Genomic DNA, 22,341 nt, shown 5'->3' with positions numbered 1-22,341 from the left:
TGTGTGTGATGAATGATATGATTAGGATTTTACTTACCAGCTACATCCTTTAGAAGTTTAGATGTAGTTATTTTTGAAAGATAGATGTTTATTCTACACAGGAACACCAATGTCTCAACAAAATCACACATAATTCAGTCACAATTCAGTTCAATTTATGGTTTGTCCCCCTCCCAGCCTTGGCTCATGTTGTAGCCATGCTGCAGCTATCATGTTTAAGGTGGACATGGCAGTGAGGCTGGGACTCACCACTTCTGCATGTACTTCACAAACATGTGCTTGGAATGACATGTCCAGAAAAAAAGTTGAAGCCGCAAAAGTGGCAGACATCAACTTCAAAAAAGTTAAAAGAAGTGACAAACCATCAAAAACAAGGAGGACATCCACAGACATTGAAATAACTCAAGGTAAGTCACATAATTAAAAATAAATAAAAAGGATGAATGAGCTCAAAATAGATTGCAGCATTAGTACACCAAAGCAATATCCTCAATGTACCAAATATGAATAACAAGTATCTGTTCAACATGTTACTCATACATATTCTATTGCATTTTTAGGAATAACTGATGAACATCTGAATTTACTGAGAAAAATAACTCCAAGAGCTGCTATTCTCACAACTTGTTCAGGTCCTCTTTTTGGCAAAACTGTACAATGTACAAAGACTTCATGCTTAAAGCATCATCATAACAAATGTGTCAATTTGAAAAGAAAGAAGAAAGCTTGGGTTTGTTGTTGAAATTCAATCTGATATTCAGTGATGAATCACATACAGAATAAGTAAAACTGGATTATAATTGTTAATGCATAAGAACTATCTGTACATCAATAAAAGTGTTGACAGCTTTGAATTCTAATGTTTTATTTTCCTCATCTTTTTGGGAACAACACTTGGCGACAAATTAACCAGAGCAGCACATGTTGTAACAATGTCATCAATAAGATCTACAAGTGACAGAGGAATGACAGTTTGCAAAATTCTGTACTTCTTTAATTTCCCTATAACCCGTTCAACATGGATGCGAACACGGGATAACTCCCGAGAATGATCTACATCAGTACCGGGTAATTGCTGCTTGCCTTTTGTGAAACTTGGAATTTTTAGTGTAGCACCTCTCATAGCAAGTTCATCTGTGATTAGAAAGCCCCTATCTGCAAGTACAAGATCATGTGGTTCAATTTTATCCAAAAAATCTGATTCAACTGTGACCTGTTTATCTGACACTCGACCTCCCCAACCTTGCGATAAAAAAGAGATAGCTCCACCTGGAGCAATTCCTATAAGATATTTTATAGTGTTGTGATGTTTATAATTAGACCATGTCTGGGCTCTGGCTGTCAGGTTTGATGGACGCTCAATTAACAATTCTGAACAGTCAATTATACATCTGCATTTTCGAAATGATTTCTTGAAAATTTTGGGCATGTTTTTTTTCACAGCTTCTTTAGATGGCCAGATTATGAGAGCTTTCAATATTTTTCCCATTACAGGAAACCACCTTCTCAATAGTCTTGACACTAAACATTTGGAAATGTCAAACCTGACAGCCAAATCCTGATTAGTTAAGCCTAATCTTACCTTCATTAAAATGATCAACAGGTGATCTTCAAGAGACAGACATGATGCAACTTTTACAACATTTGGTTGTAATATATTCAACAGCAACATGAATATTTGTTCGTTTGGAAGACCTGTAAAGAATTTAAACAGGGAGGATGAATTTTTCAAACTTTGAAATCCAAACTGCTGGTTTGATATCTTTTTCTTCAAGCTTTCATTTTGTTGCTGACAATTCTGCAATTCCTTTCGTAGTTCCAAGTTGTCTTTGCGAATTTGCTCTGTGGTGACTGGGGTAGTTGTACACGTAACAGGAGCAGCTGGTTGATCATCTGTAAAGCATGAAACTTTATATGATCATATTTGTAAAATTCTAATGAGATCTAAATGCAGATTAGCAGACTACTTACCAGTAACTTGTGAATGAAGGCTCAATAGACTTTCTGCAGCTGTCATAATATCAATTTCTTCATGGTCAGGCTCCCGTGTGACTTTTGTTTCCTGCCGCCTCGTTTTCCGTTGATATCTGTCAAAAACATACAAGTGTACATATTCATTTATTTATAGGTATATAGCTGTGTGTGTGTCTAAAGAAAAAAAAGGTCATACACCAATACAAGTATTTGAATTTTGGTGTTCATATATGTACAGTACAGGCCAAATGTTTGGACACACGTTCCTCGTCAATGCATTTGTTTTACTGTATTCATGACTGGTTACTTTGTAGATTCTCACTGAAGGAATCAAAACTATGTATGAACTGATGTGGAGTTATGTACTTCACAAAAAAGGTGTAAATCCATTTATTGCATTTATTTATGTACTTATTTTTATTATTTTCCCCTTTTTTGTTAAGTACACAATTCCACGTGTTTGTTAGTTGTCAAAGTTGTGATGCCTTCAGTGAGAATCTACAATGTACCGGTACATAGTCATGAAAATAAAGTAAATGTATTCAATGAGACAGTGTGTCCAAACTTTTGGCCTGTAATATATATATATATTTCATGTCTGTCCATCCATCCATTTTCTGAACCACTTACAGGTAGACAAACAACATCACAATCATACCCACGGACAATAATTTCATTCAAATTTCCCTTTAGACAAATTTTATCTGATTCTGCTGGCTTCATAGTTCTACCTTGAGAGTTTTGAGTGTCCACTTGCAGCAGCTGCTGTATATGAAAATATTGACGGAACAAAGTCTGGATTGCCATGTTCCAGTGAGGCCTTTCCTGTAAAAAATACAATAAAATAAAATGATTTTGTGGGTGGAGGCATGCCCTTTTTGTTTTTGTTTTTAAGCCATTCACGGATAGTTTGTGATTGTTTCACATTAAGTTAGTCTACTTCTCGCCCAAAATAATAAACGCGTTTGACTGTACAAAATAGCTTCACTTGTGCTTTCAATCATTTTTCACAAAGGTGTTTGTTATACTAAATTAACATCATGCTCTTTTGCTGAAAACAGTAGAACTAAAGAACTTACCGGATATGAAGTGAGCGCTGCAAAGACGAGCATTCCTAATTTCCTCCTCCGTCCAGTTCTCACGTCGTAAAGCTTGTAGCCATAACTTTCGCCGGTTTTTCTTAAAGGAGTGTTTACCAGCAGGAATTCTATAAAACGTTAAATCACTGTGTGTACTCTTTCTGTTCTGACAACCCACGGCACAGCACGACGACGGCATTGTTTTGTTAGCTAACACAAAGGAAGGGGGAAGGGAGCTCAGTTTTCTGCCTCCGAGTTGCGCGCGCAGCTCCATGACTACGTCACATAAAACTGGTCCATATCATGTTTGTTTGCCTGTGAGACGTGAGTGACTGTTTAAAATAACTTTTATGTTCAGATTATGGGTGTCAAAATTGTCGTGTTAATATCTCGTTAACTTAAAATGCCTTTAATGGCACTATTTTTTTTAACGCTCGATGAACGACCGCTCCTTATTTGGAAAGCCTCTACTCAGGGAATTCTAGTCACCACGCAGTAGAAACGTCCACGTCAAAACTACCCAATAGAAATGCACTGGAGCTAAAATACAATGTTTAAGGGGCAGAATATAGGTGTAGCAGCCATTTGGACTGTGTCTCACCACTACCACCCGTGCCTTGCTTTGAAAGAACGCACTCGGTTAGCCGTTGCGTTCGCACCGAGCACCAAGAGGCGTCCATGGGCATTCAGAAACCCCTGTGAGAGTAAAGAGGTATGGAGAGAAATGTGTGTCTTTATTTTCAATCAAACAAAAAAGGAATTTGCAATCAAAAAAAAATTTCAATCAAACAAAAAGGGGATTTGCAATCAAAAAAAAATTTCAATCAAACAAAAAGGGGATTTGCAACCTCAAATAAATTTTAATCAAACAAAAAAGGGTTTTCATATAAAATAAAAATTTGCAAACAAAAAAAAACATTTCAAACATGGATTTGTATTTTAATAAAATCTTTTGCAAACATTTTTTTCGTTTTGTTTGCGAATCTGTTTTTTGGTTGCGAATCTGTTTTTTGGTTGCTGTCACGCCGCCACCGGTGTGACGGCCATGCTTTTATTTTGGTATCCATGTTTCCTGTCTTATCCTGAAAATCTAACTCTCCTCTCACCCCAGGTCACTTGCCCTTCCTGCCGCTCACTCATTACCGGTCCCCGCCCATGATTATCACCACCTGCCACCAATCAACCCACACAATAAAAGCCACCTGCATTCTCCCCTCCGTTGCCGAAGTGTCACCGGCAGTGCATGGAAGCGTCCACAGTCCTCATGTCCTTGTTCCTGTTGCCTAGCGTTGTTGCTTTGTTTTTGTGCCTTTTCCTCCCTTTTGGAGCGCCTTTAGTTACCCCTTTTGCCTTGTGCCCTTTTTCCTCCCTAGCGGAGCGCTTTCTGTTGTCCCCAGTACCCTTTGCCTGTTTTTTCCTCCCTAGTGGAGCGCTTTTTGTTCTCCATTTTTTCCCCTCCCTGTTCTCCTCTCAGTTTGAGAGGAGACCACTGTTGGCCGGAAATAAACCTGCTGCCTTGGTGGCCTACCTTACGCCTGCGTCTGAGTCCTACCTGACCCCGCCTTGTCAGTACACTTCGGCCAGCATGGACCCAGCAGGCAGGATCGAGGCCGCACTGCAGAGCCAGGAGGCCCGGCTCAACACCCAGGGCCAGATCCAACAGACCATGCTGTCCCGGATGGAGGAATTGACCAGCCAGGTCCACGAGCTGGTAAGCCTTTCACGGCGTCGAGCGCCAGCTTCCACCGGACAAATTCCTCCCCCTGAGTTCTCTGTACCGACCACGCCTTTCACCGGGGTAGGATTGAGACTGGCCTCCCCGGAACGATACTCCGGTGAACCCGGACGTTGTCAGACTTTTCTCACAGAATGCGACATACATTTTGAACACTTACCACAGGCATTTCCCACAGCCCGATCCCGAGTGGCCTTCATGGTATCTCACCTGACGGGTCGGGCCAAAACCTGGGCGACCGCGGAATGGGCCAGGGGTTCCTCGGTCTGCCAAAGCGTACAGGACCTTCAAATCGCTTTGCGCCGAGTTTTTGATCCAGAAAACCATGACCGAGAGAAGGCACGAGCACTGAGTCGACTGCAGCAAGGCAAGGAATCTGTCAGCGACTATGCAATTCGTTTTCGAACGTTGGCAACGGACAGTGGCTGGAATGCCATCGCACTCCACGACCATTTTTTGAAAGGACTCTCACCAGCTATTCAAGAGCTTCTGGTTCCCGTCGATCTCCCCGCGGACTTGGACGCCTTGATTTCCCTCGCTATCCGGACCGATCATCGTCGCCAGGAGCTGGCCAAGATCGGCGGACCGCGAAGGAGGGAGGAACCCACCCCCTGGACGCGGACACCGGAGGCCGGAAGGCCGCGATTCATCGCTCCTTCCCGACTGGAACCGGGAGAGGTGGACCTCGCTAGCGACGAACCCATGCAACTGGGAAGGGCTCGGCTTTCGCCGGAGGAGAGGCAGCGCCGACGCCGAGAGGGCCGCTGCTACTATTGTGGAGGTCTTGGACACTTGGTGGAATCCTGCTCCACAAAGGGCCACTCCCCGGTGAGTCCTCCGGCACCCCGACCCGCCAAGAGTCACAGACTTACGCAAATCCAGATAACCCACCACAATGTCTCCCTAGATCTGCCAGCCCTCATCGACTCCGGATCAGACGAAAGTCTCATGGACTGGGAGCTCGTAAAGCATATACGAGCCGCCACCGAACCCCTTTCTTTGACCATCCAGGCTCGAGCGCTGAATGGCAAGGAGCTCTTCCAAATCACCCACATCACTGAACCTCTGGAAGTCCGAATCGGACCTCACTTCGAGACTCTCCGTTTCCATGTTTTCCACGCCGCTTCCCCCACTTTGGTTCTGGGACACCCTTGGCTGTGTCTACATGGTCCCAGAATCGACTGGAACACTGGAGTTGTGCTGGAGTGGGGGAAAAGACTGCAGCTCTCACAGGTTGGAACAACCCGCACCCCGAAACTCCACAACCCAGGTTCACCAGGTGACTCTCGTCCCACCGGCTCAAGAAGAGTACCCGAACTTGCACACTGTTCCCTCCTGCTACCACCCTCTGCGGGAGGTCTTCAGCAAGACCAAAGCCATGACTCTCCCTCCACACCGCCCATATGATTGCCCGATCGATCTGATTCCCGGCTCAACCATTCCCAAGGGGAGACTGTACTCGGTCTCTGGACCCGAACGCCAAGCCATGAACAGTTACATTGACGAATCCTTGAAAGCCGGCCTCATCCGACCGTCTTCCTCGCCTGCAGGAGCAGGCTTCTTCTTTGTGAGCAAGAAGGATGGATCCCTACGCCCATGCATTGACTACAGCCCCTTGAATGACATCACGGTCAAGAACCGGTACCCATTGCCATTGATGTCCTCTGTGTTTGACCAGTTGCAACAAGCTAGAATCTTCACAAAGCTCGATCTCCGCAACGCCTATCACCTCATCCGGATCCGCGAGGGAGATGAATGGAAGACTGGTTTTAACACGCCCCGGGGACATTACGAGTACCTCGTCATGCCTTTCGGACTCACCAATGCCCCAGCAGTTTTTCAGGCCATGATTAATGAGGTACTAAAGGACTTTATTGATCACTTCATATACGTTTACTTGGACGACATACTAATATACTCTCCTGACCTAACGAGCCATCGAGACCATGTAAGCCGAGTTCTGCAGCGCCTCCTGGATCATCAATTGTACGTGAAAGCGGAAAAAAGCCTGTTTCACGTCAACACTATCTCCTTCCTGGGATTCGTCGTGTCACCGGGAAAAGTAGAGATGGAGGCAGACAAGGTCAGCGCCGTGCGAGATTGGCCCACGCCGGATTCACGGAAAAAAGTCCAGCAATTCCTCGGATTCGCCAATTTTTACCGTCGATTCATTAGAAACTTCAGCACCATTGCCGCTCCCCTACACGCCTTGACCTCCCCACAAGTTCGTTTCTTTTGGACCCCGGAAGCCGAAAAGGCATTCAAAGACTTGAAACTTCGCTTCACCAACGCCCCAATCCTCAAAGTTCCTGACCCCAAACGCCAGTTCGTGGTCGAGGTGGACGCCTCGAGCATAGGGATTGGGGCAGTATTGTCCCAGCGCTGCCAGGAGGACGGAAAAACACATCCCTGCGCATTCCTCTCACGGAAACTATCCAAGGCAGAACGCAATTACTCGGTAGGAGATCGGGAGCTTCTCGCGGTAAAAGTAGCTCTTGAAGAGTGGAGACACTGGTTGGAGGGCGCCGAACTTCCTTTCGTGATCTGGACCGACCACCGAAACCTAGAATACTTACGTCAAGCTAAAAGACTCAACCCTCGACAGGCCAGATGGTCTCTGTTTTTTAACCGCTTCGTATTCTCTCTTACGTACAGACCAGGCAGCAAAAACGTTAAGGCTGACGCCTTGTCAAGAGTTCACGAGTCCGAGCCATTGGAAGCCGAGCCTGAGACCATTCTGCCCCGGGACTGCATAGTCGGGGCCATGAGATGGCAAATCGAGGACGATGTCAAAGAGGCGCTGCGTAACATCACTCCCCCCACGTCATGTCCACCACGTCGACTCTTCGTGCCGGAAGAGCTAAGGTCCCAGGTAATACACTGGGCTCACACATCACGGCTATTTTGTCATCCTGGTGTCCGCAGGACCATGTATGCTGTTGCCCGGAGATTCTGGTGGCCGGCAATGGAGACCACGATAAAGGAATACGTCACTGCCTGTCCGACTTGTGCCCGCAATAAAACTTCAAATCAGTCTCGGATGGGCCTTCTCCAACCGTTACCGATCCCATCCAGACCATGGGCAGAAATATCGTTGGACTTTGTGACTGGACTGCCCCCATCCCATGGTAAAACCACAATCCTCACAGTTGTTGACAGATTCTCCAAGATGGTTCGCTTCATTCCACTATCCAAGCTCCCATCCGCCAAAACTACCGCAGACATCATGATCCACCACATATTCCGGTTTTATGGATTCCCGCTACACATCGTCTCCGACCGTGGACCACAGTTCATCTCCCGTTTCTGGACGCAATTCTGCAAAGCCCTAGGAGCCAAGGCCAACCTGACGTCAGGTTACCACCCGGAGGCCAATGGACAGGCGGAAAGATTAAACCAGCAACTCGAAACGGGCCTCCGATGCCTCGTCTCCCAGAACCCGACTACCTGGAGCACTTACCTGGTTTGGGTTGAGCTCGCACATAACTCTTTACCCACTTCTGCCACAGGTCTCACCCCGTTCAAGTGTGTCCATGGCTACGATCCCCCATTCTTCGCCGAACTGGAAGAGGAGGTAACGGTCCCCTCGGTCAAAGCCATGATCCGTCGGTGCCACAAGGTCTGGTCGGCGGCCCGGACGGCGCTTCAACGCCAGGGAGACCGGGTGAAGAGGGCCGCCGACCGGAAAAGGAGACCGGCACCTGAATACCGCCCAGGCCAGCGAGTTTGGCTATCAGCAAAACACCTCAGACTCAAGGTACCATGTCCGAAGCTGGCCCCGCGATTTGTGGGGCCTTTCCCAGTAACCAAGTCCATAGGGCCTGCCGCCGTTCGACTCCGTCTGCCACGATCCCTCAGAGTCCATCCTACATTCCACGTCAGCCAAGTCAAGCCTGTCCACGAAAGCCCACTGGTGCCCTCCGAACCCAACCCGCCCCCCCCAGAAATGATTGAAGGCGGCCCCGTTTACAAGGTCAGAAAACTTTTAGATGTTCGTAATCGGGGCCGCGGGAGGCAATACCTTGTCGACTGGGAGGGGTACGGCCCGGAGGAAAGACAATGGGTCCCCTCCCGGTTCATCGTTGATCCCTCCCTCATTGACGACTTTTACGCTGAGCACCCTGACATTCCTGGGCCGTCAAGAGCCGGCCGTTGAGGGGGGGGGTACTGTCACGCCGCCACCGGTGTGACGGCCATGCTTTTATTTTGGTATCCATGTTTCCTGTCTTATCCTGAAAATCTAACTCTCCTCTCACCCCAGGTCACTTGCCCTTCCTGCCGCTCACTCATTACCGGTCCCCGCCCATGATTATCACCACCTGCCACCAATCAACCCACACAATAAAAGCCACCTGCATTCTCCCCTCCGTTGCCGAAGTGTCACCGGCAGTGCATGGAAGCGTCCACAGTCCTCATGTCCTTGTTCCTGTTGCCTAGCGTTGTTGCTTTGTTTTTGTGCCTTTTCCTCCCTTTTGGAGCGCCTTTAGTTACCCCTTTTGCCTTGTGCCCTTTTTCCTCCCTAGCGGAGCGCTTTCTGTTGTCCCCAGTACCCTTTGCCTGTTTTTTCCTCCCTAGTGGAGCGCTTTTTGTTCTCCATTTTTTCCCCTCCCTGTTCTCCTCTCAGTTTGAGAGGAGACCACTGTTGGCCGGAAATAAACCTGCTGCCTTGGTGGCCTACCTTACGCCTGCGTCTGAGTCCTACCTGACCCCGCCTTGTCAGTTGCGAATCTGTTTTTTGATTGAAACCTGTTTTTTGGTTGCGAATCTTTTTCTGTGTTGTGTGGGCGGGGTCCTCCGTTCAACCGATGATAGAAGCCTTGTCATTGGTCAGCTTGGAAGCCGCTGCGACAACTTTCATTGGTCAGATAGGAATGGGGGTGTGACAATGTTCGTCTGACTATTTCCTGGTTCATTTTGTCCAGTCGCCGCCAGCATCCAGGTAAATATGACACCCCCCCCCCCACTTCTAGTTTTCCGTTTTGTTTATCTGACATTTATCTAAAAGCAACCCTTGATCTATCGTTTATCCGGTGATTTGTTCTAACCATTACAATTAACGTAATCACTCACTCAGCATTGCTTAGCCATGTTAGCTAGCTAGGTAACTAATGGTCCGATACATGAGTCAGTCATGAAGCTATGTTGTTGGCAGTCAAAACACAAATATACGGCTAATTTGGGATAGCTGTTAGGATGATTTTTTTTTTTTTTTTTTTATACTCATAAAGAAACCTTTGCATTTGTTTCGCATACAGGCAGGGCTGGGAATCGAATTTATTTACACTAGCTGCTTCCCCTAAATCTTGGATTAAATTCGTGATAATTCTGTGATTATTATTTATTGGTCCTGATTGTTTACTGTACGAGTCAGGTTGAAAAAGAGGGGGAACTCATGCACCGTCAAAGCGGTGACACTGCTACTACTAGGATCCAGGCCACGTAACCGTTTGATTTTGGTTAGTCTAGTCATGAATCGTGATGTTTTGTTGGTACGAGAAACGGCCCAAATAAACGGCCTGCTGAGATAGCTGTTATTATGCTTATTCATGATTATTTTATTACATTACATCATTACATTAATAAAATGCTAATTATTAATCACTTATGAGAAGTTCTGGTCATTGAAATAAGTAGCCTCTGCTACATTTATTATGTCTTGGGTGTTTGAAATACAGAGGAAGTGACAAATTACGTAATATAAATACATTTAGTTCCTGTGATTGTTTCATTGTAGTTTTCCTGTTTCAATAATGTTCAAAACATGTGTCAAACATAACTTTGTCAGAATTTTTTTTTTTTTTACATGTTTGGTACTTAATTCAAGCACACTTTTCTTTACTTTTTAGATGCAGAAGATGAAGTTGGTGGTTGGTCACCTCTCTTCATGAGGTGATGCTGTGGATAACTGAGCAGGGCCACAAGCACCTGCTTATGTCAGACAGAGAGCAATTTAAAATATCAATAAACTTTGACCACAATTGTGAGGTACACATGCCAGGTCACACATTATGTTACCCCCTGCACAAACACCATTACATTTCCAACTGCTCATATGAGTGATTACCATTCCTTTAAATCACATCTACTGACTGCTATCACCTTTGATGCCAGATTTGACACAGTGTAATTGAAAGGGCAAAAAATAAATAAATCACATCCATTTCATTTTTTTTGAGTAATTACAGGCTGTTCCTACCAAAATGTTTGTTTTAAGTTTAACAGTTCATTTTCTGAGCTTTCTTGATTTCTTGTTGGCAGGCCAATCATTTCTTGAGAAAAATGTCTGTATAAAATCTATAAAATGCTGAATAATTGACTGGTTGTTAGTTCATATGCATGCTTTTTTTTTTTTTATGAAATAAAAGTCAAACTGTTTTACACAGGAATTTATTTTCATTTTTTACATAAATTTAAATGACCCTTTGGGCCGCGAGACACTAGCACTAGAAGCAACATTGAGAGTCTGCAAATAAATGACGCGACCAAAACTCAAGGACTCCTTGTTTGGATTGATTTGCCGTAAAGCAACAAGTCTTTCCTCAGGTAAACGACAGTGGATGTCAGGTATAACGATCCCGTGTTCACCGTGATGGTCTCTTCGTGTCTCTTCAGCTTGCTGGATCTGTAATATCAAATACATTTATGAAAGCTACAGTAACTCCAGGAACTTTTACTCATATAAAGTTTTTTCCTCTGGTTATGTACGCTTTTACCAGCAATAAAACTGCCCTGGCCTGCTCCTCTTACAGTAAACATGCATCTCGCTATGTCTACATTTTCTACCCCTTGGTCTGCTCGCACTCTAAAAGAAAAAATCTAGTCAGTGTAATTGCAAAAGTACACCTACAACTCAGATTCCCCTTCTGTTTCAACCTGACTCGTACAGTAAACAACCAGGACCAATAAATAATAATCACAGAATTATCAAGAATTTAATCTCTACTTCTAACATCCAAGATTTAGGGAAAGCAGCTAGTGTAAATAAATTCGATTCCCAGCCCTGCCTGTATGTGAAACAAATGCAAAGGTTTCTTTATGAGTATAAAAAAAACAACAACAAAAATTCATCCTAACAGCTATCCCAAATTAGCCGTATATTTGTGTTTTGACTGCCAACAACAGCTTCATGACTGACTCATGTATCGGACCATCAGTTACCTAGCTAGCTAACATGGCTAAGCAATGCTGAGTGAGTGATTACGTTAATTGTAATGGTTAGAACAAATCACCGGATAAACGATAGATCAAGGGTTGCTTTTAGATAAATGTCAGATAAACAAAACGGAAAACTAGAAGTGGGGGGGGGGGGTGTCATATTTACCTCGATGCTGGCGGCGACTGGACAAAATGAACCAGGAAATAGTCAGACGAACATTGTCACACCCCCATTCCTATCTGACCAATGAAAGTTGTCGCAGCGGCTTCCAAGCTGACCAATGACAAGGCTTCTATCATCGGTTGAACGGAGGACCCCGCCCACACAACACAGAAAAAGATTCGCAACCAAAAAACAGGTTTCAATCAAAAAACAGATTCGCAACCAAAAAACAGATTCGCAACCAAAAAACAGATTCGCAAACAAAACGAAAAAAATGTTTGCAAAAGATTTTATTAAAATACAAATCCATGTTTGAAATGTTTTTTTTTTGTTTGCAAATATTTATTTTATATGAAAACCCTTTTTTGTTTGATTAAAATTTATTTGAGGTTGCAAATCCCCTTTTTGTTTGATTGAAATTTTTTTTTGATTGCAAATCCCCTTTTTGTTTGATTGAAAATTTTTTTTGATTGCAAATTCCTTTTTTGTTTGATTGAAAATAAAGACACAAATTTCTCTCCATAAAGAGCCGAATGGACGCCGTCTTGACAGTTGGAGTGAGCCCAATCCTATTTATCTTTAAATGTGAGGCGTATTTTATTCAGCATCTCCACAAAATATCTCATCAGGGTGAAAGTGAAACTACCGATGTGTTCGCTGTAACAGTAGAGCGGCCTCAGCTGCGTCTCGCACTTAACAAAATAAAAGCGTCCGACGTCATAAAAAGGAGTCACTATAACACAATTTAGCAGTAATAAATTAAATTATACTGCCCAATGTGTGGGGATTGGCGTCAAGTTGTATTTTACAATTTTAAAATGTGCAGAAACTCGCAAGTTACTTATTGTTTAAAATTACAGAGCTATTAATATGAAAAGAACACATCGGTCGTTTCTGGTTCCTATGCAGTAAAAATTCGTCATTTTACAAGGCACATCCTATTTCACTTAACAAAATAAAAGCCTAGCGCGAATGCATATATTTGTGGGGACTGTGTTGTATTTTACAGTTTTAAAAATGTGCATAATTTCACAAGTTACGTCATGTTAAAAAATTAGGCAGCTCCTAATATGAAAAGAGAAATGCATTGAGCTTTCACTATTGTCTTACAACTGCAATTATATCATGTTGTAGTGATAGAAAAATGACCAAAACAAATCAGTCACGCTTTGGTTTGGTTTTACAGTACAGCACATATTTTATTTTTATTTTTTTTAAACTTTTTTTCTTGAATTGTTATGAAATTACTCTATCAATGACTAAAAAAAAAAAAAAAAAAACATTGAAATTTGGGGGGTGTACATTTTATTGTAAATGTAGGTATAAATTGAGATATAAAATGTGCAATTAATGTGTGATTAATAGTCAGTTAATTATTGAAGTAATGCGATTAATTATGATTTCAAATTTTAATCCACTGACACCTCGAGTTCAGATAGATTGTTTTGGACGGACATCATTAAGCAACATAGTTTTGTGCAAGCTAAAAATAAGTATGTTGTTGTTGTTATGCAAGACAATAGCACCTTCCAATGGTTGAAAGTTCAAACAGACACTAACTGACGTTTGCATTTACAAGTAGAAGTGGAGGATTTATTAACATTATTATTAATTAATCACATTAATAAATTATGTGGTTGTAAATGAAGTAGTAGTTGGAGTAATAAATTTGTTTTTCATAGGGTGTGTGGAAAATTAAACGACAAGGAGAGTTTGGCACTTAGACAGGATCTTTAGTCATACTGTAATACAAATTTGCATTATGTTCATATTATAATGTTATGTTGATAAAAGTACTGTAATTGCATGAATACAGTATCTGCCTGTGCGTGCAAGTTCATTCAAGTTAAACAGTGCTGAATTATTTTTTTTGTACATTTTATACATTCTTAATAAACGGCACATTATGTGCAAAAATCTCCCCTGTGCTTAATATGTACTTAAATATATTTGAACATCGATAGAGACTCCGATTGAAATTAATTTTCATGAAAACAAATTTGGCATCATCTTTGGATGAAGTATCCTTGGCCCCCCCCTGGCCCCCCTATTTATAAAAGTCTGGCTCCGCCACTGGGGACAGGGTCTAAAACTCGACTTATGTGGGGGGCCACATCAAGTATTCCACAAAAAGGGGGTATTAAGTGTACAATAAATGTACATCTTCTCAATCTTTACAGTTCAGAACATCAGCAGTTCTTCAAAGTGTGAACACGACTGGTGACCTGGTCCTCACGTCACATCTCCCTGGTCCTTTGAATAGTTTTCACCATGTCTAGATCATTTCTTGAGCACCTTAACTTTCTCTGACATTCTGCTCAACAAAAAACATTCGATATCCTGTATTTCTTGGAATTGGCCGTTCTCATCGGCCAACATTTCTCTTCTCAGGTTTTGAAAAAGACATGACTGGGTTTGGGTGACAGGACACTTTGGAGCAGGGGTGTCCAAACTTTTTCCTCTGAGGGCCACATACAGAAAAATAGAAAGCTGCAAGGGCCACTTTGATTTTTTTTTTAAAGTTATTTATTAACACATTCATTGCCAGACCAGCAAAACATGCATCATTTGACGTCTTTTTCCGTCAATGGCAGTGAATGAGTTAAACATGGTAAAAATCAATGAAGCAATTATAAATTGTTTATATAATGTGCAGTTACTTATTGAAAACTGCTAACAAGGCAAATAGTGACCCCTGTGTGCCACTATAATAGATATGCCTCTCCACTGAGCAGCAACTGAATCCCAACTTGACATTCTGAACCACAACAAGAACAATCTGTAGTAAAATTAATGTGATGGTTTCACAAATTGGACCTTGACACTAAGCAACAAGTGGATGAAACTATTTTTATTTCTGAAACTGAATTATTAGCTGCAAATTTGTGTCTTTGCATAGCTAGATATGTTTAATCCACCCTCTTTTTTTATTTTATTTTTAAACAGCATTGAAAAATTATTTTTTAGTATTTGCCGCGGGCCGCCAAAAAATGTATGGTGGGCCGCAAATGGCCCCCGGGCCATAGTTTGGATACACCTGCTTTAGATCTACGATTCCTCAAAAGCTGCCATGAGCCTGAGCTATTAGTAGCTCATAAGTGATTAACAAAACCACACATACACGCATAACGCCCAGCGCAGCGACACGACTAAATAAATAAATAAATAAATAAATAAATAAATAGATAGTAAACTTTGATGTCAAGACAATAGAGGGCCGCAAAAGTGTCCCTCAGGCTGTGAGTCTGAAACGGGGTTGTAAATGTAGTGCTTTTCTTTTCATTCTTGGGCCAGGCCCAGCAGAGAAGACCTGACAAACCCTGACGATTCACCGATCCTGTGGTTCGCGTGTAAGTAATAAAAGGCCTGTGCCTTTAAGAATTCTCTCGCACTGGACCCGGAAGTAGACCCCAAGAGGTCAGGAATAATTGGCGCCAAATGCGAGCACACCAGTGAAGCACACAAGGCAAGGCAGTACGACGTCACGCTAGCAAACGACATACGTCCCCTTTCAAAAGCGTATATCTTCACAGCCGAGGTTTGCTACGGACTCGTGTCAACTTCCAAGTGGATACGAAATAAATAGACGACTTGTGTTCTGTGTCAAAACATTGTTTTGTCTGCTTTTCACTTTCAGTCAACATGGAAGAGGCCAACAAGCTTATCGGTGCAGGGAAGAAGCACTTGGTGATGGGAAAAGTGGTGGAGGCGGTGAAAACTCTACAAGAGGCCTGCGGAATACTGTAAGTGACTTTGTTCCAAGTTTGGATACGTTATTCACAAATGTGTGTTTTTAATAAGTGTAAATAACAAAGTCACAAATGAGTAGTACACAAAAAGTAAGGGATTCAAATTTTCCCTTGATGAACATAATGTAACCTCTACAGGTGAACTCAATTGACCTCCAATCTTTTGAGCCCAGCAGTTGAATGTTGAGTCCATTTTTACACAACCTGCAGTTCTTTACAACCTTAGATATGCTTAACAATTTTACCAGTGCCTTGGTTAATTGGATATCGTATTGCCTAATTTATTAGTAAAATTAAAACACGACTGCATTATTTTTAATTAGATCTTCTTAATTTTTATTTTCATCCTATCCTTATAAATAACTTGAGCACAAATGTTTGCCACCCCTAAAGCCAAAGGCTATATGACCGCATGCGATATGAGACTACTAATGACTTAAAGGGATAGTTCGGCTTTTTTAACATGAATCTCTATTTCAGCCTCACCTCCAGTGTGTGCGATCAGCACTGACTTATCCCTGACAGCGTTCTGTGACACGAGTTCTGGTCCGGTGTTGGACGAGAGGAAAATAGTCCAGCAAGCTGGCTGGGGTCACTGAAATAAAAGCGTTTTTCTTCTAAAAACAATTTGTGTTCAATTGAGCCGGACTATCTCTTTAACTTATTGCCTTATTTTTTTCTGTGTGGCCATTAGTTTGGATGTTTTGCGAGCGAGCGAGCAGCCTTTACTTTAATCTGGCCATCAAGTCGGCCCAAAATTATTTCTATTAATCAAAGTTGTTAGAAAAACTAAAGGAATTATACATTGTGGAGTGCACCGGGTTTTATTTCATTGGAGCTACTAAATCTTTTTTTTTTTTTCTTCTTCTTCTTCTTCTTCTTCTTCTTTTCAGAGCAAAAACATATGGAGACACTGCAGATGAGTGTGCGGAGGCATTTTTTTGGTGTGGTAAAGCACTGTTGGATTTGGCAAGGTATGAGCTGATTGAACTTTTTTTTTTTTTTTTAAATAAAAAGTATCATCATTAAAAAGGGCATAGTTGAATATTGGTGTTCTGACGCAGGATGGAGAACTCTGTACTTGGAAATGCTTTGGAAGGAGTCCCCGAGGGCGATGAAGACGAGAAACCAAAAAATTCCAACGTTGAGGGCACAGAAAATGTTAATGGTGAGGGTATAATGTGGGAAAAATGAAATGCTCTACTCACCATGTTTGGGCAATTGGGCTTTGGATGGGGCGGAGGATTTCGGGGTTGACCTGAAATGCAGTGTAACAGTGGCACTGGAATGTGAAAGTACCGATATCTTAAATAATTGGACATTTTCATTGAAAAGTTCATGTGAGGTCAAAGTAAGTTCACCAGTGAAATATTTTTGAAATTTTACCGAAAAGGACTTTGAGAGAAAAATAAATATTCAGCATTTTTTTGTGTCCTCTTGTCATAACAGAAAAGACCAGAGATGAATTGAGGGTTCAAGTTTATGATGCCATGGCGGAGAAGGCTGAAGACGCACCGAAGAAAGAGAAAGAGGAAGGGGACAAAAAGTGTGAAGGTGAATTGGAGGAGAGTGTTGCTGACAAAACGGAGCTTCGAAAGGAAACTGAAAACAAGACGGAAGAAGCGGCAGACAAAGAGGAGGAAACTGCAGCCGACAAGAAGGCGGAAGAAGCTGCCAACAAAATGGATGCTTCTGCAATGGAATCCGACAAAATGGAAGAGGGAGGAGCAGGCGAGAAGAAAGAAGAACCAGCGGACAAAATGGAAGATGGGGAAACGGAAAAGAAGGTTGAAGAACCATCAGAGAAAATGGATGACACCGCAGCAGACAAAAGGGAAGAAGCGTCGGACAAAATGGATGCCGGTGAATCAGACAAACTGGCTGACAAGAAGGTAGAAGAACCGGCGGAGCAGATGGAAGAAGAAGAACCTGCTGTTGAAGACGACTCAGTCGAAGGAGCTGAAGGCGAGTCGACCTCCTTGACTGGTTGCACTTCTGTTGTACTGAAGTCTGTTGAACCGATTTGTGGTTTTCAGATGAAGATGACGAAGAGCAAGTCGAGGACGACGACACTGGGGAAAAGGTACACAAAAACGTGCAAAGATGAGCACGTGCGCGAGTTTGAATGTGAATGTTTGTTGTTTTTGCAGGAGAGTGATGAGGAGGTGGGAAATCTTCAGCTGGCCTGGGAGATGCTGGAAGTAGCCAAGGTCATCTATAAGAGGTCAGTCATGTCGCCATAATTGTTTTGGATTTTTCTTTCAAGTTTATGATGGAGCACAAGATGTAGTTCATCTTCTGTCATCCTGAACATTGATAGAAAAGAGTCCAAGGAGGATCAGCTCATGGCAGCTCAGGCCCATTTAAAGCTCGGCGAAGTTTCCGCCGAGTCGGGTATGTTCAAGTGGTTGAACGCTGCCTCGCCGCCGGCGCTTCTATCGAACCTTCCTGAGAAATGAACGCTCGCTCGCTTACCGCCGCCCCGCAGGGAATTACGCCCGAGCGTTGGAGGACTTCCACGAGTGTCTTTCTCTCCAGCTGAAACACTTGGCCGCCGACAGCCGACTTATCGCCGAAACGCACTACCAGCTGGGCCTGACCTTCAACTTGAACCAGCAGTGCAAGGAGGCCATCGACGAGCTGAACCGCTCCATCGCTGTCATCGAGAAGAGGATGGGTGAGAGAGCGAGGGCCGCAGTCGTTTTCATTTAGAATTGAGACTGCCACAAAGGTTTTTTGTTTTGTTTTAAATATTTTGATAAATGAATAAATAACAGGTTAAAATTTCAAAAAACAAACGAAAAATATTCCTTAAAACAGAAAATTTGAAAAAAAAAAAATACTCAAAAAAAAAAAAAAAAAGTCAAAACTTTTGTTTTATTTTTCTGAAACTATTTTTGTTTTTTTTTATTCTGGTTTTATAAGTATTATTATTATTATGCTGATTTTTTTTTTTCGTTTTAATATTTTGTTAAATAACAGGTTAAAATTTCGAAAAACAAGCAAAAAATATTCCTTAAAACGGAAAATAATTTGAAAAAAAAATACTCAAAAAAAGTCAGATTTTTTATTTTTATTTTTTTTATTTTTATTTTTTTTTTGTGAACGCAAGATGCTTCCATACTTTTAAAGGGTATCCACTAGATGTTTATCAATCTAATGGGTGAGGTTGTTTTTTTCCCATCTTCAGTTTTTAAATCCAAAATGAAGTTTTAATCCACATCTTGATCCAGATTTCAAATTCAGAAGTCGTTTAAATTTAACACAATATCTAATTTGACACTTTCAGAGGCCTCTATCAGGTTGTAATAAATTTCAATGTTGTTGTTGTTGTTATTATTACCACCACCACCTTGGGATCACATTGCACATTTTTCCTATGAAGAAAAAATTGAAATCAGGTTAACTTTTCTCATCCTATAAGATTTTTTTTTTTTTTTTTTTATCATGCAGCTGACATTTAAGTTTTACAGCTGTCAGAATTAATTGGCTAATCGACTTTGAAATTAATCATTTTAATAATTGATTCATCATTTACAGGCATGGTTTAACTTAAAATTGTCCATATCAGCCTCATCAGTAATTATACTTACTCAACTTGTTTTAATTAAATTAATCCAGAAAAATGTCAACATTTATTTAAACTTAACATGATACCCATTTCTTCTGTACTAAATATTCTATATTTTGTGAAAAATGAGGGAAAATGTTTTTATTTACTCCAGGATTAAAAAAAAAAAGAAGAAAAAAAAACACCTTTTAGAGCTGTAATTTTAATACCATGATACCGCAATATTTTTCCTTCACTGCTTATTTGAACGTAACATTGCTCCTTTTGTGGTTGTATGAGGCTGAAGTCGGCTTGTCATCGCACAATTTTACCCCCCCCCCCCCCCTTTTTTTTTCTTTTTTTTTGCCAGCGAACCTGACGGAGCTGATCGCAAAGGCTGCCGGCCCTGAGGAGCTTCCTGACGAGAGGCGGGAGATGGAGGAGCTGAAAGCTCTGCTGCCAGATATCCAGGAAAAGGTGGAGGACGCCGCCGATGGCCTGAAAATGCCAAACGCCGAGGCCGTGAAAGCTGCACTGGTGGGGTCGCTTTTCCACGTAACCAAATGCTTTTAAGATTTGACCGTGAGCTTATTTGTATTTTGCTTGCCAGGATGGCGCCTCCGCTTCCTCTGCCATTGGACAGAGTGGTGACGCGCCAACCGCTTCACTGGTGAGTGTCGCCAGCTTGTTTTGTTTATGTATCGGATGATATTCACAACTCGTTTTCACTTTCATTTGCCACCGTTGTGAAATTGTGAAATGACTACGCCCCCTGGTCGCAAATACATGTTTGTGTTCTTTCTCCCCAATTCAGACAAACGGTGCTCCGGTTTCTGACATCAGCCACTTGGTCAGAAAGAAGGTGGGGTAGTGATTTTGATCCTGAACGGAGAGGCAGGTTTAACCAAGATGTGCGTTTTGTTTCAGAGGAAGCCAGAGGAGAATCCTGCCGAAGAGAGTGTGGTCAAGAAGGTGAGGCAGGATGACGCTCCGGAGACGTATGGGATGCAAAAGGCCAACGGTGACACTGAAGCACACTAATAAGCACATGGAGGTTTTCCAGGTGAGGACTCGTTTTAATTCCTAAAACAATCTTGAAGTCATTTTGCTTGGTGACGAGCGTTTGTTCTTTTCTTGCAGTTTGTTAAAGGGGCCTCTTGGTTCGCACGTTACCTCAACAAGGACACGTCTTTGGTTCCAAGATCGTGTACACTTGTGTTCATGTCTGTTCGTTCTGGTTCCGATTTTTGTACAGTTGAATAAAAATGTCGTTTTTGTACATCTTTGAAGTTGTGTGTTGAAACGATGCCAACATCGATAGGTCTTAACATTGTTGAATTTGTTTGCCTCATATGGTTTGTGATGTACCAGTTCAACAAATCCTGGCTTACACTCGATTTCACCTGTTTGGTAGCTTTATTTCCTTTTAATAAATAAGCAAGCAGCATTGTTGGCATTGATCCACCCTGCTTTACTGCACTGCTGTTCCGGATGTTGTAATCCTTGTTTTGCCTAATAAAAGACTTCAAATGTGACATTCATTTTCCATGCCGTTTATCCTCCTTTTGAAGAGAGTTTAGCACCATCTAGTGGTGAATTAATCTTTAAAAACTCATTGATTTCAGTATTGTGCAAAAACATAAATTCACATCTATGGAGGACCACAACTGCCAAAATTCAAAATAAAAGTGAAAATAAAAGCGGATATAAAATTATATATAACTTGAAAATTATATCCAAAAAATAAATATAAATGGAAACAGAACAAAGAATATATATATACATAAATAAATTTGTATTTAAATTTTTTTTTTTATCCGTTTTTATTTTCACTTTATTTATTCTTAGTTTTGGCAGTTTGTAAATGTATTTATTTATATATATTTTTTTATTTTCATTTATGTTTTTTTGGGGATATTTTCGTATTATATTTTTTTATATCCGTTTTTATTTTCACATTTATTTAATCATGTATTTTGAATTTTTGCAGTTTTGGTCTTCCATACACATCAAGTTACTTTATATTACATAATCGGATATCTCGTAATTTGTAATTGTATTACAACGGTGGCGCTTTAGAGGAGGTTTGACATGGCTGCTTACCTTCCACAGCTGTGTCCCGTGATTCGTTTTTTTGTTTTGTTTTTTCCTTTTTCATAGCCACTCTTGTTAGCTGCTGTAGATAAGTTGTTGCTAGCCACACTCTTGTTTGTTGGATCAGACCTCGAACCTTAATCATAGCCGACAGGCAGTCAGTCACACTGATGGCCAACTGTTCATCGTCGGCTGGGATATTTTGCATTTTATGCAAAAATTTGTGGACGTTGTAATGTCATAATTTGCTGATCAATCAAAAAAATTCTAGTTTGCTCCAGAGATGTTATTTGCTGCCGTTGGCAATACGGAATTTCTCAGCATATAGTCTCTACAAAAAGAAAAAGATTGTAATTTTATTTTATTAAGTTTAACCCCCCCCAAAAAAATGCATTCGTGTAAAGCCTCCAATGAATGTTTTATGGGAGATAGGTTGCATACGGGAGAAAATTCTCACTTCACATCAAAGTTTCAAAATCTAAATCTCAGAATTGAGACACACCGACTAAGTAGTAATCACAGGGTCCAACTTGCCTTCTTAATTTTTTTTTTAAACCCCATTTTTGACACTAAGCATAAATGTGACCATTTGCATTTCACAGAATTATACAACTATAATTTCATAAACATTTCACAATTAAATTTTGTGGGCCACATTTTATTCCATTGTGAATTGTCTTTATTGTGGATTGTGCATACTCTGTTAACAAAACTAGCATGGCTGCTCTTTCAAGACAGTATGAGAGAGAGAAAAAAAAAAAGCAGGATCATTTTTCGGTCACTGGGGATGAGGAACTTGGACTAAATCCATCAAAACATCACAGTCAGTAGCTTGAAACAGC

The 22,341-nt window shown here is 41.7% G+C and overlaps 1 protein-coding gene and 2 long non-coding RNA genes across 4 annotated transcripts; 1 reads left to right on the top strand and 2 right to left on the bottom strand.

Moving 5' to 3' along the window:
* Positions 1–848: 848 nt before the first annotated feature.
* Positions 849–3,753, bottom strand: LOC144018784 (uncharacterized). The gene is made up of 4 exons (XR_013283515.1): positions 3,054–3,753; positions 2,706–2,799; positions 1,972–2,087; positions 849–1,893 (listed from the first exon to the last, which is right to left on the bottom strand). It is a non-coding gene; the product is annotated as an uncharacterized LOC144018784 (long non-coding RNA).
* On the top strand, positions 3,274–20,940 carry LOC144018768 (histone-binding protein N1/N2-like). 2 transcript variants are annotated; one of them, XM_077521310.1, is made up of 14 exons: positions 3,274–3,377; positions 15,744–15,849; positions 16,749–16,829; positions 16,920–17,023; positions 17,305–17,820; positions 17,892–17,938; positions 18,006–18,079; positions 18,176–18,249; positions 18,344–18,532; positions 19,776–19,942; positions 20,016–20,075; positions 20,220–20,267; positions 20,333–20,468; positions 20,546–20,940. In XM_077521310.1, the coding sequence occupies exons 1-13, from the start codon at positions 3,326–3,328 to the stop codon at positions 20,444–20,446; spliced, it is 1,632 nt and encodes a 543-aa protein (XP_077377436.1). In that variant the 5' UTR covers positions 3,274–3,325; the 3' UTR covers positions 20,447–20,468; positions 20,546–20,940. The 2 variants fall into 2 exon arrangements, with proteins under 2 accessions (XP_077377436.1, XP_077377443.1); XM_077521317.1 differs by lacking the exon at positions 3,274–3,377 and adding an exon at positions 15,486–15,644.
* On the bottom strand, positions 11,160–12,387 carry LOC144018789 (uncharacterized). Its single transcript, XR_013283516.1, has 2 exons — positions 12,110–12,387; positions 11,160–11,410 (listed from the first exon to the last, which is right to left on the bottom strand). It is a non-coding gene; the product is annotated as an uncharacterized LOC144018789 (long non-coding RNA).
* Positions 20,941–22,341: the final 1,401 nt, after the last annotated feature.

The sequence above is a fragment of the Festucalex cinctus genome, chromosome 1 (assembly GCF_051991245.1).
Source record: "Festucalex cinctus isolate MCC-2025b chromosome 1, RoL_Fcin_1.0, whole genome shotgun sequence".
Classification (NCBI taxonomy): Eukaryota; Metazoa; Chordata; class Actinopteri; order Syngnathiformes; family Syngnathidae; genus Festucalex; species Festucalex cinctus.
This window is presented reverse-complemented; position numbering and strand designations above follow the sequence as displayed.

Bases quoted from the DNA above. Each gene is read 5' to 3' on its own strand.
- LOC144018768 (XM_077521310.1), top strand. From the start codon at position 3,326: ATGACTACGTCACATAAAACTGGTCCATATCATGTTTGTTTGCCTGTG. The intron at 18,533-19,775 runs GTGAGAGAGCGA...TTTTTTTGCCAG, and splicing joins TGTCATCGAGAAGAGGATGG to CGAACCTGACGGAGCTGATC. The intron at 20,268-20,332 runs GTGGGGTAGTGA...GTTTTGTTTCAG, and splicing joins GCCACTTGGTCAGAAAGAAG to AGGAAGCCAGAGGAGAATCC.